Source organism: Bufo gargarizans, chromosome 2 (assembly GCF_014858855.1).
Source record: "Bufo gargarizans isolate SCDJY-AF-19 chromosome 2, ASM1485885v1, whole genome shotgun sequence".
Lineage (NCBI taxonomy): Eukaryota > Metazoa > Chordata > Amphibia > Anura > Bufonidae > Bufo > Bufo gargarizans.
Window position 1 is genome coordinate 57,991,020 of NC_058081.1, and position 15,275 is coordinate 58,006,294.

The window sequence follows — 15,275 nt, forward strand, 5'->3', positions numbered from 1 at the left end:
AATGTACACTGTATTTATTCAGTTTCCGTTGAAAGATAGAACATGTCCTATTATTGCCCGCAAATCACGTTCCGTGGCTCCATTCAATTCAAAACGGAACACACAGAAATGCATTCATATGTCTTCCATAACCTTTTTGTTTTTGCGGAACCATCTATTGAAAATTTTATGCCCAGCCCATTTTTTTCTATGTAATTACTGTATATGCCATACAGAGAAACGGAAACACAACGGAACCAAAAAACGGAACAACGGATCCATGAAAAATGGGCTGCAAAACGTTGAAAGACATATGGTCGTGTGAAGTGTGAGAGCAGATAACAATGTGAGCTTTGACAACTGTTCACACGGTGTGGTGCTGGGTGGCGGCGGGTTGGTGGGACCCGGTGCCAGGGTGGCATTGCCAGGCAGCAGGGGTGCAGTTTGGCGGCTGGATCCTTTCTCTCTTTTTTTTTTAATCGGATAAGTATTTCCAAAGTTATTACCACATAAAATGACACATGTCAGATTTGCTAAATTGGTCTGGGTCCTGAAGGAGTAGAGGTCCTGTACACTCGCCTGTCATTTCTGCCGGCGGCCTTGTTCTGCAGCGTAATACATATGTCATGACACTGAATGGCCACAATGAATCCATTACACGTTTTACGCACGTGATATAAAACTGAATGTGGTACCCAGACTTCTTAGGTGTTCCCCACACGCATTGCACCCGCGCGGGAAAACTCGCCCGTGTGAAAGGGGCCTTATTGTCTTTTTCTCCCCTTTTTCCATTAAAGTAGCACTCTCACAAAATGTTATTCTCTGTCCTGTGAGAAAGGTACATAGAGAAACCGACTTCCTGTCCACACATAAGATTCTGTGTTATTTGGAGAGTCAGAGTGCTGGTCACATGACACAGCTGAGGATCAGAAGGGAGGTTATAACTCACAAATACGGTCACTGGTAAGAAGATTACCTTCACTACAATTTACATCATTTATCTTTCTAACTGGTCAGAGAATAACATTTTTTTGTGGGAGTGCTTCCTTCAAGGCCCACTCTGCCGATGAACGGAGCGCATCATCCTGGGACTTGTGCTTCTCTCACTCAGCAGGCATGATGACATCATTTTATCACGGTCAGAGAGCACCTGCCAGGGAATGGTGTTCAACTGTATCTACTGCTCGGGACGCACATACAGCTGGATGCGGGACATGCATCGGGTCCGGACAGCAGGCATCAGAGGTCCGGATATGGACCGTGGTCAACCTGTTGACTACCCCTGCTCTGCATGATAAATGCCATTTGCTAAAGTGAGACAACCCCTTAAGGCCTCATGCACACGACCGTATGTATTTTGTGGTCCACAAAAAATGGATCCGCAAAAAATACGGATGACGTCCGTGTGCATTCTGTATTTTGCGGAACGGAACAGCTGGCCCCTGATAGAACAGTCCTATGTTCTATTCTTTTACAGAACGGAAATGCGGAAACAGAATGCACACGGAGTAACTTCATTATTTTTATTTTTTTTTAAATGAATGCTTCCTTATACGGTCCACAAAAAAAAAAACGGAACGGACACGGAAAGAAAATACGTTCGTGGGCATGAGCCCTTTAAAAAAGGAACTTATGTATTTATATCAACATTAGGTAAGTATATGTAATAATAGTGACATGAGTTGAGGCCGGTACAGTATTTCCCCCAATAACATTTTAATATTTTTTTATTTTTTATTTTTTTAAGACAGAGAGACGGAAAAAAAAGCCCTTACATGTGCCTGTGACGGGATCCGGTCTGAAATTAAATGCAGTCACCGGGAGCAGGCAGTTCCGAGAACAGCCCGATGAAGGCCCCCTGCGGCTGTTCTCGGAACTGCCTGCTCCCGGTGAGTGCATTTGATTTCAGACCGGCTCCCGTCACAGGCACAGGTAAGGGCTTACCTGTGCATTGCCGGACGGGTGAGTCTACCTTACTAAAGATGGCAGCCGGCATGTGTTCGCTGGCGAACACTGCGAACTGACCATCACTGGTTATGAGTAAGAACTTTAAGTTGGAAACATGTTAACCGGGCGGTGGAGGGAGCTGATGTCTGTGTAGCTGTATTTTAACCGAAGACGAATAAAGATAACGGCGACATATTAACCCTGTATATGCTGGAACTGCTTCTCTGTGTTTGCACCAAGGACTTGTCCGGTCTGTTCTTCGCAGTGAGATTGTATGGTGAGCTGGAATGTAATCTGTTTATTGACATGAGCCTTTATGCTGAGGTTCACACCTGAGCGTTTTACAGCGCTGTAAAACGCTCAACACATGAAAACCAATGCTTTCCTATGGCCCTGGTTCACACTTGAGCGTTTTACAGCGCGTTTGAACGCACTGAAAAACGCCCTACGCTCAAAAAAAGTTCTTGAGCTTCTTTGGGGCGTTTTGTCGCGCGTTCCCGTACATAGACTTTCGGGAACGCGCGACAATGGGCGTTCGCTTGTCTCTGTATGCGCGATTGTAAACGCCGTTACAATCGCGCATACAGAGCGCTCCTTTCAGAACGCTCAGGTGTGAATCCAGGGTTAGGCCTCATGCACGAACGTATTTTGTTTCCGTTTCCGTGTCCGTTCTGTTTTAGTTTTTTATGCGGATAGGATGCAGACCCATTTCAATGGGTCAGCAAAAAATGCGGACAGCACACCGTGTGCTGTCCGTATTAGTATGTCTGTTCCGTAGCCCCGCCAAAAAATAGAACATGTCCTATTTTTGCGGACAAGGATAGGCATTGTTACAATGGATCCGCAAAAAAAACAGATGACATACGGACGTCATCTGTTTTTTTTTCTGCGGACCGCAAAACACATACGGTCGTGTGCATGAAGCCTTAAGGACATGAGGTGGCCACGGATAGAGAAGACCAGTGATTTCTGCAGAACCAGCACTGATGAAGGATAAGTGATACCGCCGGTAATAGCTCATCACCGCACAATACCAATACTCCGTTTATATCTGAAAACTGGATGTATTTCTGGAGTGTAATAATATTACAGGCTATAGCTACTAGAGAGGGGTCGTTGATCCAGGGAGTTATTCTGATTGCCTGATTGGAGTCGGGAAGGAATTTTTTTTTCTCCCCTAAAGTGAGGAAAATTGGCTTCTACCTCATGAGGTGTTTTTTTTTTTTGTTTTTTTTTTTGTTGCCTTCCTCTGAATCAACTTGCAGGATAACAGGCTGAACTGGATGGATGAACGAACGTCCCGGGTGTCCGACCCCCCCAACAATCATATACTGATGACCTATCCTGAGGATAGGTCATCAATAAGGATGAGCAAATCGACTTCGGATGATTCGCATAAAACTTCGTTAGAATACAATACAGAGCGGGAGCTCCGTATAGTATTAGAATGTATTGGCTCCGATGAGACGAAGTTATTACTTCGGGTAATAACTTCAAAAATGAATTTCTACTGTAAAAAACCTTTTACCGAACTCGAGTGCAGTTCAAAGGTACCACTTGGTACCGAACCAGAGTTCGGTAAGTTATTTTACAGTAGAAAATAATTTTTGAAGTTATTTATTACCTGAAGTCTCGCGAGACTTTACGAAGTAATAACTTTGGCCCATGGGAGCCAATACATTCTAATACCGTACGGAGCTCCCGCCCCATACAATATTCTAACAAAGTTTTATGCAAATCGACTTCGGATGTTTCATCCGAAGTCTATTCGCTCATCCCTAGTCATCAATAAGAAAATCTCGGAAAACCTCTAAGTTACTATGTTACCAGAAGACTATTCTCTTTCAGGTCTTTTGACAGAAAAAGTTCAGGTTCATGAATCTGTTAGTTACGTTTATAAATCTATTGGTAAGAATCGGTGAAAAATTTAGCAGTGGCTGCTGTGTGCCGCTGTTCCCCTGCTTACCGCCGCGGTCCCAGGAGCCATGTTCAGGGGTGATCTGCTGCCAGTGCTTCTTATTCACCGCTGCAGTTTTCGTCTCTGTCTGTGTAGGTACTGTTCTTCTGGGATCCGCTCCACAGTTTCCTCTCGGCCCTGGCCACAGCATGCTTGCTGCTTGTTTCCTGCAGCACTTCCTTATGAGCCGGCGCGTGTCACTCCCTGTGCTTTATGGGTTAGGTCATGTGACCTCGCTGACCAATCCTAGCCCTCCTGCACATATATAAGTGGCTCAGCCCCCTTCCCAGATGCCTCAGTGTTAAGGTCCTTTGTGTCCTGCTAAGGGTCCTAATATCCGCTTGTGTTCCTGACTCATACTCGTATTCTTGGACTCTGCTACCTGTTTGATCCCTTCCTGCTTGCCTTGACTCTCCTGTTGCCGAGCCAGATTGCCTGACCTATTGCCTGTCTGACCTCGCCTCTGCCTCATCCTTCGGTCCTTAACTGTTGCTCCTGGTTACGACTCAGCCTGCTGACAACACCTGTATCTCTGGTACCTTTCTCAGGTACCTCCTAGTCCGCCTGGACCAGCTGCCTTGTGTGCCTATCCTCCTCAAGAGGTAGTGACCTGGTGTTCCCCTTGGGAAAGTCTACCCCCACCATCAGGGGTACTGTGAAGATCGAGGGGTTCACTTAGACAACGCTCTTAGAGGAGGTAGGACACTTGGCACAGTGGGTTCACACCCGCTGGTTCGTGACCCAATTTTTTTTTATATTTTCTTAGTGAGGATTTATTTCATTTTATTTCATGTCTCTTACAATCCATACTAGCTATATACATTTTTAAAGGGAACCCGTCATCAACTTTACGCTGATCTCACTGAGGGAAGCATAAAATAGTGACAGACATGCTGATCTCAGCGGTGTGTCACTCATGAGCTAAATGTAAGTGGTTGCTGAGAACCAGCATCATAACCATTGCAGCCCAGGCCTGGAAAAGAGTCAAATCTACCTAAGAGTCCTGGTTATTCATAATCTCCTGCTCTCTCACCCATCTGCTGATGATTGGCAGCTCTCTCCTAGAGAGAAAGGGAGACAACTAGGTAGAAGCCTGCCAATCATCAGCAGATGGGCAGGAGAGCAGGAATTCATGAATAACCAGGATTCTTCTCAGGTGGCCGTGACTCTTTTCCAGGCCCAGTCTGCAATGATTGTGATGTTGGTTCTCAGCAACCACTTACTTTTAACTTTTAAATGACGGACTGCTGAAATCAACTCACCTGTCTCTACTTTATTCTGTCGTTAGTATGGGCAGCGTAAAGATGATGACAGGTTCCCTTTAAAGTATACATATTGGATTTGCTTAGTACATATTTGTAATGTAAGTCTCAAAATTGTTAAGAGTTCTCCAGTCGAGATTAGATAGACCCTTGCATTTTTTCACATTTTGTTATGTTGAGGCCTTGTGCTGAAATAAATTAGTTTTTTTAAAAAACCTTATTCTGCACTCAATACCTCATAATGAGAAAGTGAAACTGAGTTTTAGAAATGTTTGCAAATTTATTAAACAGGAAAAACAAAAATGTTGCATGGACATAATTAGTCAGACCCTTTTCTATGACACTTGAAGTTTAGCTCTGGGGGCCTCTCATTTTTCTTGATCATCTTTGAGATGTTTCTACACCTTGATTGGAGTCACCTGTTGTAAATTCAGTTGATTGGACATGACTTAGAATGACAGCACGGGTCTATATAAGGTCTCACAGCTGACAATGCATACCTGAGCAAAAACTAAGATATGTGGAGAAAGGAACCTGTAGAGCTCAGAGAAAGGATTGTGTGGAGGCACCAATCTGAAGAAGCGTAATTCTTAAATTGTTTGGAACAACCAGGACTTTTCCTAGAGCTGGCCACCCCACCGAACTTAGTAATCGGGTGGGGGGGGGGAGGCTTTGGTAAGAAAGGTGACCAAGAACCAAATGGTCACTCTGGCTGAACTCCAAAGATCCTGTGTGCAAATGGAAGAAACTTCCAGAAAGCCAACCATCACTGCAGCACTCCACCAATCTGGGTTTTATGGCAGAAAGGCCAGAAAGAAGTCTCTCCTTAGTAAAAGACATATGAAAGTTTGAAAGATAATCACCTTAAAGGACTCTCAGAAGCAATATTCTCTGGACTGACTTAACTTTTTGGTTACAAATCTAAGCGTCATGTCTGGAGGAACAAGACAATGACCCTAATCACACAGCCAAGACAACACAGGAGTGACTTGGGGACAACTCTCTGAATGTCTTTGAGTGACCCAGCTAGAGCCCTGGCTTGAACCTATGGATCGACCGATATTGATTTTTTAGGGCCGATACCGATAATTTGTGAACTTTCAGGCCGATAGCCGATAATTTATACCGATATTCTGGGAATTTTCATTTTTGAAAAAGAAAATAAAAATTCCCACAAATCTGCTGAAAATTAATGTTTATTGTTAATGTGTATTATTTTTTTTTTGTAAATCTTTCTTTTTCATTTATACTTAATATTTTGGTGTTTTTATTTTTTATTTTTGTAACTTTTTATTTTTTTACTAACTTTTAGCCCCCCTTAGGGACTAGAGCCCTTGTCCTATTCATCCTGATAGATCTCTATCAGGGTGACTAGGAGCTCACACTGTCCCTGCTGCTCTGTGCTTTGTGCACACAGCAGCATGGAGCTTACTATGGCAGCCAGGGCTTCAGTAGCGTCCTGGCTGCCATGGTAACCGATCGGAAGAGGGGATCCTGTGGAGGGGTGCACTGCGCCACCAATGTTTTTAATACTGGGGTGGGGGTGGGCCCTATGCGCCACCACTGCTTAATACTGGGGGGGCTTGGGGGGAGGGGGGGCGCACTGTGCCACCAATGCTTAAAGGGGTTGTCCAGGTTCAGAGCTGAACCCGGACATACCCTTATTTTCACCCCGGCAGCCCCCCTGAGCCTAGCATCGGAGCATCTCATGCTCCGATGCGCTCCAGTGCCCTGCGCTAGATTCGCGCAGGGCATGGGCTCTTGTGTTTTCAATAACACACTGCCGGGCGGTAACTTCCGCCCAGCAGTGTGTTCGGTGACGTCACCGGCTCTGAGGGGCGGGCTTTATCTCTGCCCTAGCCGTTTTACTGGCTAGGGCAGAGCCAAATCCCGCCCATCAGTGCCGGTGACGTCACCGGGGTTCCTGTCAGCCCCATAGAGAGCCCGGTACGTCACCGGAACTCAGAAAAATGCCTTTGCCCTGTGCAATTTAGCGCAGGGCAAAGGAGAGCATCGGAGCATGAACTGCTCCGATGCTCATGTGAGGGGGGCTGCCGGGGTGAAAATGGAGGGCTGTCCAGGTTCAGCTCTGAACCTGGACAACCCCTTTAATATTGGGGGGGGGCACACTGCGCCACCAATGTCTAATACTGGGCTTGGGGGGGGCGCACTGCGCCACCAATGAAGCTTAATCTCTCATTTATTCATATACAGGAGGTGGGAGCTGGCTGCAGGATCACATAGCCGGCTCCCGACCTCTATGAGCAGTAGCTGCGATCCTCGGCACCTGAGGAGTTAACTACCGCAGATCGCAGCTACAGCTCATAGAGGCCGGGAGCCGGCTATGTGATCCTGCAGCTCCCGCCTCCTGTATATGAATTAATGTGAGATTAAGCTTCATTGGTGGCGCAGTGGCCATAGCTCCTCCCCTCCTCTTGTCCCCTGTCCTTTCATTGGCGGCAGCAGCAGCACAGGGGGAGGAGACATTGCTCCTTCTCCCCTGTGCTGCTGCTGAGGGAACACGGAGAGCGCTGTCAGCAGCGCGATCTGTGTTCCCCATACGCTATCGGAATATCGGCAAAATAAATGCCGATACCGATGGCGTTCAAAATCCTGAATATCGGCCGATAATATCGGTAAATCCGATAATCGGTCGATCCCTAGCTTGAACCCAATCGAACATTTCTCTAGAGACCTGAAAATGATTGTCCATCAACTGTCCCCATCCAACCTGACAGAGCTTGGGAGGATCTGCAAAGAAGAATGGCAGAAAATCCCCAAATCCAGGTGTGCAAACCTTGTGGCGTCATCCCCAAGAGGACTGGAGGCTGTAATCACTGCCAAAGGGGCTTCACCTGTCCTAAGTAAAGTGTCTGAATACTTATGTCAATGCAAGATTTTAGATTTTCGTTTTTAATAAATTAGCAAAGATTTTGAACCTTCTGTTTTGACTGTCATTATGGGATACTGAATGCAGAATGATGGGGAAAACTATCTTTTTTAAACAGCTGTTTGCAGAGGGTGCTGGGTGTGGTCCCCCCATCGAACCTGAGGATAGGCCATCAGTATCCTTCTTCTGGAAAATTCCTGTAAAGAATTTGCTGCAGAAATTTGAGGCTGACCCTCAAATTTCTGCTGAAGATTTGCCTTTACGCATGCCATGGGTATGGATTTAACAAGGCTAATCCACATGGTTTCCACTTAATATCCACACAGAAACTTCTTGTTAAAGATTTCCCATTGGGAGGTAGATTGTGAGCGTACACCCTAAAATTGCCATGGTAAATCCGCTGTGTGAACATACCATAATGGTTTGTGCAGCACAAACTCTTCAAAGCGATTTCAGCTGGATATCAACTATGTGTTTTCTTTTTATCCAGGACAGCACTTAGAGGAATCATGCCTAGCTGTTTGGTGAACCAGTGCCTTAGCAAAACTGGAAAAAAGGGCCAGAATGGGCGAGTCATTTTGCACCCCTTTCCTAAGGATATCTCAAGGATAAAAGTATGGCTTCAACAGACCGGTCAGATCTTCAAAGATGTTAATGCTTTGGCCCAGAAGTTATTGGAGGGAAACAAACAGAACAAGTATCGCCTGTGCTCGTGCCACTTTGCTCCAGATTCCTATATTATCAACATTCATGGAAGATCTTTGAGAGTTAATGCTGTACCTTCCATTTTTCCAATGGTCAAAGAAGGAGAATGTATTATCAAAGAAAATTTGAAGAAAGACCGTGTGAGAAAAAAGAAGAGACGCTTTGATATAGCCACTGACTGCCTCCAACAACCTCTCATACAACCTCCAGCTCCCTTTGTTGATGGAAGAATAAAAGTCGAAGAAGAAATGCTTCAGGATTTTGAACTGACAAAAATTGGATTTTGCAGCATCGGAACGCAAACGGACTCTACGTTGTCAAATTCATTTTTTATTTTCAAAGGAAACCAAGCAATTGGATGTGATGTTCTGGAGAGATCGTTCATGTCTGGTAAGTACCTACTAATTCAATTCTTATCTAGTCTCATGGAGGCAACACTTACAAGTAATCTATCTGCAGCCCAAAAACTTTTTTTTTTTAAAGGGCTAGCACACCTATCACCAATTGTGGATGAAGCCATCCCTGAGCTGAGCTGAGCAACATTGAAAGCACCTAAGGGGTAGACAGAAAGGAGAGCAGTGAGTCAAATATTTACGGTAGTTTCACAACTCTCTAGGGGAAGCTTCTCAGACCTGAGGTTAGCAAACCTCCGCCTGTAACATAAGGAAGGAGCTTGAGACGGAGAACTTCTAGTCATTTGAATGCTGTTTGTATAGTCTTTCATTAGAAGTAAATTGTAAATCTGTTGTATTAACGTTGTTATTGTCACTTCACTAGGATATGTCTGAACATCATGATCAGTAAGGGTCCAACTCCTCGGATCTTCGATGATACAAATAATGAAGGAACTGAGGTCATATAGACCTTTCCACTGCACATTGGCATCCCTGTCCACTTACTGTGCAGGGGACTGTGATACAGCTCTTAAAGGGTTTAGCCGAGATTTTAATATTGATGGTGTATCCTCCAGGATTGGTCATCAATATCTGATCGGTAGGGGACTGACTCCTGATGACCCTGCTGATCAGCTGTTTGAAGAGCCCTCGGTGCTCTGGTGCACACTGCAGCCTCTTCACAGGTTACAAAGCTTAGTGCTGTAAGTTGTATAGCGGCTGTGCTTGATATTGCAGCTCAGGCCCATTCACTTGAAAGGGACTGAGCTTCTACTAGGCCATGTGATTGATGAACATGAGGACACCGGCTTAGGAGGAGACCACAGGGCCCACTGGAGCACTGCAGCTTCTTTTATACAGCTGATCGGCCAAAGTGACTGGAGTTGGACCCCCACTGATAAGATACTGAAGATAGGCCATCAATATCAAAATCCCGGACAACCCCTTTAAGTAATGTTGCGGCCATTTATTTTCTGTGGACTGGTGGTGGTCAGACTCCCACTGATCAAGACAGTATGGCATATCAATTCGATATGCTACCACCTCTCCTTATGGAGAGGCATTTTAAATGTTTAGCTCATGTCATCACTGACCTTTATGTAATCATTTCTGACCTTTGAGACTACCACTAATCACTCATATAAAGTTGCTCCTTTTGCTTGATCCTTGCTTGGTGCCTTGTCTGACAAGGTGCTTTTCTTAGATTGATATCTTCTACTGAATGGGGCATGTATTGTACTCCCTGCAAATTGGCAAGAGAAAATCCAGAGGGTCCACTGTACTTGACCAGTCAACATTGCCCCATTCTTCTACTGATCAAGGACAATCCCAGTAGTTGTACCCCTGCTGATCACAAATCCCATATTACCCGTCATCTTTGCCATACATACGTTTCCATCCTCATGATAGGCTGAATTCTAACTATTGACATAACATGATGGACAATTCACTTCCATAGGTTTTGTCTATGAAAAACCTGAAATCATCTCCAGAATTCAAAAAGGTCGAGACCTTTATCATGCAGCAGGTAAGTGTGGACTATAAAGGAAATATCTCATCTTTGTCTTCGTGATTCCTTGATCTCTTGGGTTTTGTGTCTTTGTACCATGCTGTCATCATCATTTCAGCTTCTTCTCCACCTTTCAATTTTCAACATTGTCTTGATTTTTAACGGGAATCTGTCAGCTTATGTTTGCATATAAATATAAGCAGAAGACCTTTTAGGGCTTGACCAGACAATACAAAACAGTACATTTGACTTTGAAATTCGTGGTTGCATTTAGCATAAAAAAACTTTTTAAATATGCAAGTAAGATGTTTAGAGCCCCTTGGTGGAACAATGGTTTGTTACTCTTCTCACTAAGCCCCTGCTTTCCCTTTTAGACTGACAGGACTAGGCATCTGTATCCTACTGTCGTCTGGTGCCATAATCTTGCACCTGCGCCGGGCAACATTTAGGTGCATGCTTAGTAAGGCATCTCTAAAGCCAGTAACCCCTGATGTAAAGGGAGTCTATCGCCATAATCTTGGATTATTATATGCAGTACTATGCGTATTTTCCTGCATATAAGGAGTCCAGATCAATATTTTTATTTCTCTATTGCCCCCCCCCCCCCCCCCCCCAACTTTCAGGGTTTAAAGCTGCATTGGAATTCATGGTCAGCACTTCTGTACATGCGCCCCCGAGTCCTCTCCATTATCTTGGTAGTCCAAACTGTGTATTCCAGCACAGCTTTGAGTGTTGACAGTGTTGGGTAATGGGGGCCAATTTGGAAATAAAAATAGCCATCTGGACTCCTTTTGTGCAGCATTACTCCTATATTACTGCTGGTAATAGTCTATAATCATGGTCAAACATTCCCTTTAAATATTTAACCCCAAGCTAAGACCGCATGGCCCCTTGTTTGGAGCCCATTCTTTTGTCAACTCTTGTAAATAAAAAATAAAAAACTGCACTTTACTCATAGTCCTCCCTTGCGTACAGCTCCATCTTTGGATAATATGTCCTTCAAACTATTCTACATGAAAATCCCACCCTGTTTTTTCAGTCTTTTACCGATCATGGCCTACATACAACAATGGTCGCATTTTAGTCTTCAATTTTTCTATTGCAGATGTGCAACCTATCAAAGTGAAAGAAGAACCTTTTGACTATACAGAGACTGATGTGTCCACTAGATACTGGAAAGTGGAAAGTTCTGTAAGCGGCAAACAGGATCTTCTCTTACAAGTGCAGATGTGCAATGAAGCTGGGCAGCCGGACTATCATTCAGAAGACTCTACATGACAAGACTTGGTAGACCTAAGTTGCTATCAGATCTTTAGTTCAGGCACTTGGTGGCCAGTCTAAAGGAAAGACGTGGATTGGGTCAGGTGCCACTAAATGATCGCAGAGTGTAAATCCCACCTGAGAAACACCACACATGTACAGACTATGGAGCATGTTTTAAGACTTGTTCCCATGTATTAGTCGAGAGGCCATATTTCTGTGGTAAATGTGGAAAAGGTTTCATTGATAGATCCCAGCTTGGTGTACATAGAAGGACCCACACCAGTGAGACGCCACATGTGACTGTGGATCACCTCAGATTCACACTGGACAGCGGCCCTATGTTTGCATTCAATGTGACCAAAGCTTCACAAAAAGGTCTGGTCTGCTAAATTAAAAAAAATGCCTTCAGCCAGTGACTAAAATCATTTATGGACAAGTCCACTTATTTATACACTAACAACCGCACATACAGAGGTGACCCAATTCTTGTAGGAACTGCAGCAAGACACAGCTCCATGCTAGTGAAGCACGTCTGTATTCACACAGGTGAAAATTCTTTTGCATGTGGAAATTGTGGCAAAAGCATTTTGGCTCTTGTGAATCTTGAAAGAACTTACACTGGACAAAAGCTGAAAAGCCGTTTTGACTGTGGAAAGTGCAGTACTTAAGTGTCAGACCATGCACACATGGAAACTGTGGAAAGAGTTTCACCTACAGCACCATGCTGGTTTACCGTGAAAAGATATATATATATATATATATATATATATATATATATATATATATATACAACCCCAATTCCCAAAAAGTTGGAAGACTGGGTTGTGAGACATTTTACTATTTATAAAAAAAAATTGCTTATTTAGAACTTCATGGTAGCAAAGCATCTCAAAAAGGTTGGGACAGGACCATGTCTACCATTGTGTAGCATCCTCTGAGGACAGGGCCATGTATACCATTGTGCAGCATCCTCTGAGGACAGGCCCATGTCTACCATTGTGCAGCATCCTCTCTTCTTTTAACAACAGTCTGGGAAGTGAGGAGACCAGTTGCTGGATTTTTGGAAGAGTAATGTTGTCCCATTTATGTCTGATGTAGGATACTAGCTGCTTAACGGTCCTGGATCTTCTGTGCCTGAGTTTTTGTTTTCATTTCTATTGGTGAAAGGTCTGGAGTGCAGGCGGCCAGTTCTGCACACAGACTCTTTTTCTGTAAAGCCATGCTGATGTGATGGATTCATTGTGTGGTTTAGCATTGTCTTCCTGAAATATGCAAGGCCTTCCGTGAAATAGATGTCTGGATGGGAGCATATGTTCTAAAACCTCTATATACTGTTCAGCATTGATAGTTCCTTTCCAGTTGTGTAAGCTGCCCACACCATAGTCACTAATGCAACTCCATACCATCAGAGATGCAGGCTTTTGAACTGTGCGCTGATAACAAGCTGGATGGTCCCTCTCCTCTTGAGTCTGCAGAACATGGCATCTGTGGTTTCCAAAAAAAATTTCACATTTTGATTCATCTGATCACAGAACAGTTTTCCATTTTTCCTCAGTCCATTTTAAATGAGCTTTGGCCCAGAGAAGACAGTGGCGTTTCTGGATTGTGTAGACATATGGCTTCTTTTTTTTGCATAAAACAGCTTTAACTTGCTTTTGTGGATGGAATGTCGAGAAAATCATGCCTGGTTTTAATGCAGTGCCATCTGAGGACCCGTAGACCACAAGCATCCAACACAGACTGCCGCCTTCTCCCTTGCACAAATGGATTTCTCTGGATTCTCTGAATCACATAATCATATTATGTACTGTAGATGGTGGGATATACAAAGTCTTCTCAGTTTTACATTGAGGAACATTTTTCTTAAATAGTTTCACCATTTTTTTCACAGATTGGTGAACCTCTGCCTATCTTTGCTTCTGAAAGACTCTGCCTCTCTAACATGCTCTTATACTCAGTCATGTGATTTAGTTGCAAATAGCTCCTCCAGCTTTATTATTACCTCTTTTCCAGCCTTTTGTTTCCCCTGTCCCAAATTATTTGAGATGCATTGCTGCCATCAAGGTCTAAATGAGTTCATTTTTTTTCATTGAATGGTAAAGTGTCTTACTGTCAACATCTGATATGTGTTCTATGATCTATTGTGAATAAAATCCAGGTTTATCAGATTTTTAAATCATTTCATTCTGCTTTTAATTTCATTTATTTACATTTTACACAGCAGCCCCATTATTTTGGAATTGGGAGTTATATACACTACCCATAAAAAGTTTGAGATATTTGGCTTTCTGATGAAATTTATGGAAAATGTTAAAAGTTCCCGCTCCAGTAATATCATATCATAAAAGTAATGCATTTAAGTAGAAGGAGCAATGGGGATTTTCTTAATCTCAAACAATTTATTGAAATAAAAGCCAATACCAGTGCTGGGTATACCCCCACAAAAAATGTCAGCGTCTCAATAACTTGTCATGTGGCCTTGAGCATCAATTACTGCTTGACAGCGACGTCTCATTCTGTTCACAAGGCGACTTATTGTCTGCTGAGGCATGGCATCCCACTCTTCTTCAAGGGTGGCCCTCAGGTCATTCAGGTTCTGAGGTACAGAGTTACGAGCCTCTACACGGCGACTCAGTTGATCCCTTAGGTTTTCAATGGGATTCAGGTCTGGAGAAAGTGCAGGCCACTCCATTTGAGGTCGCTCAGTTTCCAGCAGCCGTTCCCTAATGATGCGACATCAATGAGCTGCTGCATTGTCCATGAAGATTAAATTAGGCCTGTGTTGTTCATGCAGAGGCACAATGACTGGATTAATGATGTTATTCAAGTAGTTTGGGCTTGTCACTGTACTATTCAGAAAGGGTAGGGCAGTTCTGTATTGACTAGACACACCTGCCCACACTAATACCACCAGCACCAAAATGTCATCTGGTGACAACAGTGGCTGACGCATAGCGCTCTCCTTGACATCTCCAACATCATTGGTGGCCATAATTTCTGCTCAGCGTGAATAATCTTTTATCAGTGAATAGCACTGAGGCCCACTGGTCCCTTGTCAAGGGTAGATGCTCCCTGGCTCATGCAAAACGATGACACCTGTGGTCAGGTACCCTTGAAGGTCATCTAGCACAGAGACCACACTGATGAAATGGTTTCAAATGGTCTGATGTGACATTTGGGTGCCTCTCATCTTCCTTAAATGTGCCTGGAGTTGTGTGGCATTCATCATTCGGTTCCGCAGGGCATTGTCCACAAATAAGCAGTCATCAAAGTTGGATGTGGCCAAATGACGTCCACATCTATGCCTTTCTGTGACTCTTCCAGTCTCTGTATATCGGGTGCAACCTGCTGATGACACTCTGTGACATTT

At 44.0% G+C, this 15,275-nt stretch overlaps 1 protein-coding gene across 3 annotated transcripts in view; it reads left to right on the top strand.

Annotated features, from left to right (window-relative positions):
• LOC122929403 overlaps positions 1-14,260 on the top strand; it is a 30,480-nt gene extending 16,220 nt beyond the window's left edge. Inside the window, exons 2-4 of one of the 3 annotated variants that reach the window (XM_044282953.1) lie at positions 8,526-9,130; positions 10,592-10,660; positions 11,748-14,260. In XM_044282953.1, the coding sequence (XP_044138888.1) occupies positions 8,545-9,130; positions 10,592-10,660; positions 11,748-11,920 (828 nt within the window). In that variant the 5' untranslated portion in view covers positions 8,526-8,544 and the 3' untranslated portion in view covers positions 11,921-14,260. The remainder of the gene's footprint in view (positions 1-8,525; positions 9,131-10,591; positions 10,661-11,747) is intronic. The other 2 variants (XM_044282954.1, XM_044282955.1) reach the window with 2 other exon arrangements.
• Positions 14,261-15,275: the final 1,015 nt, after the last annotated feature.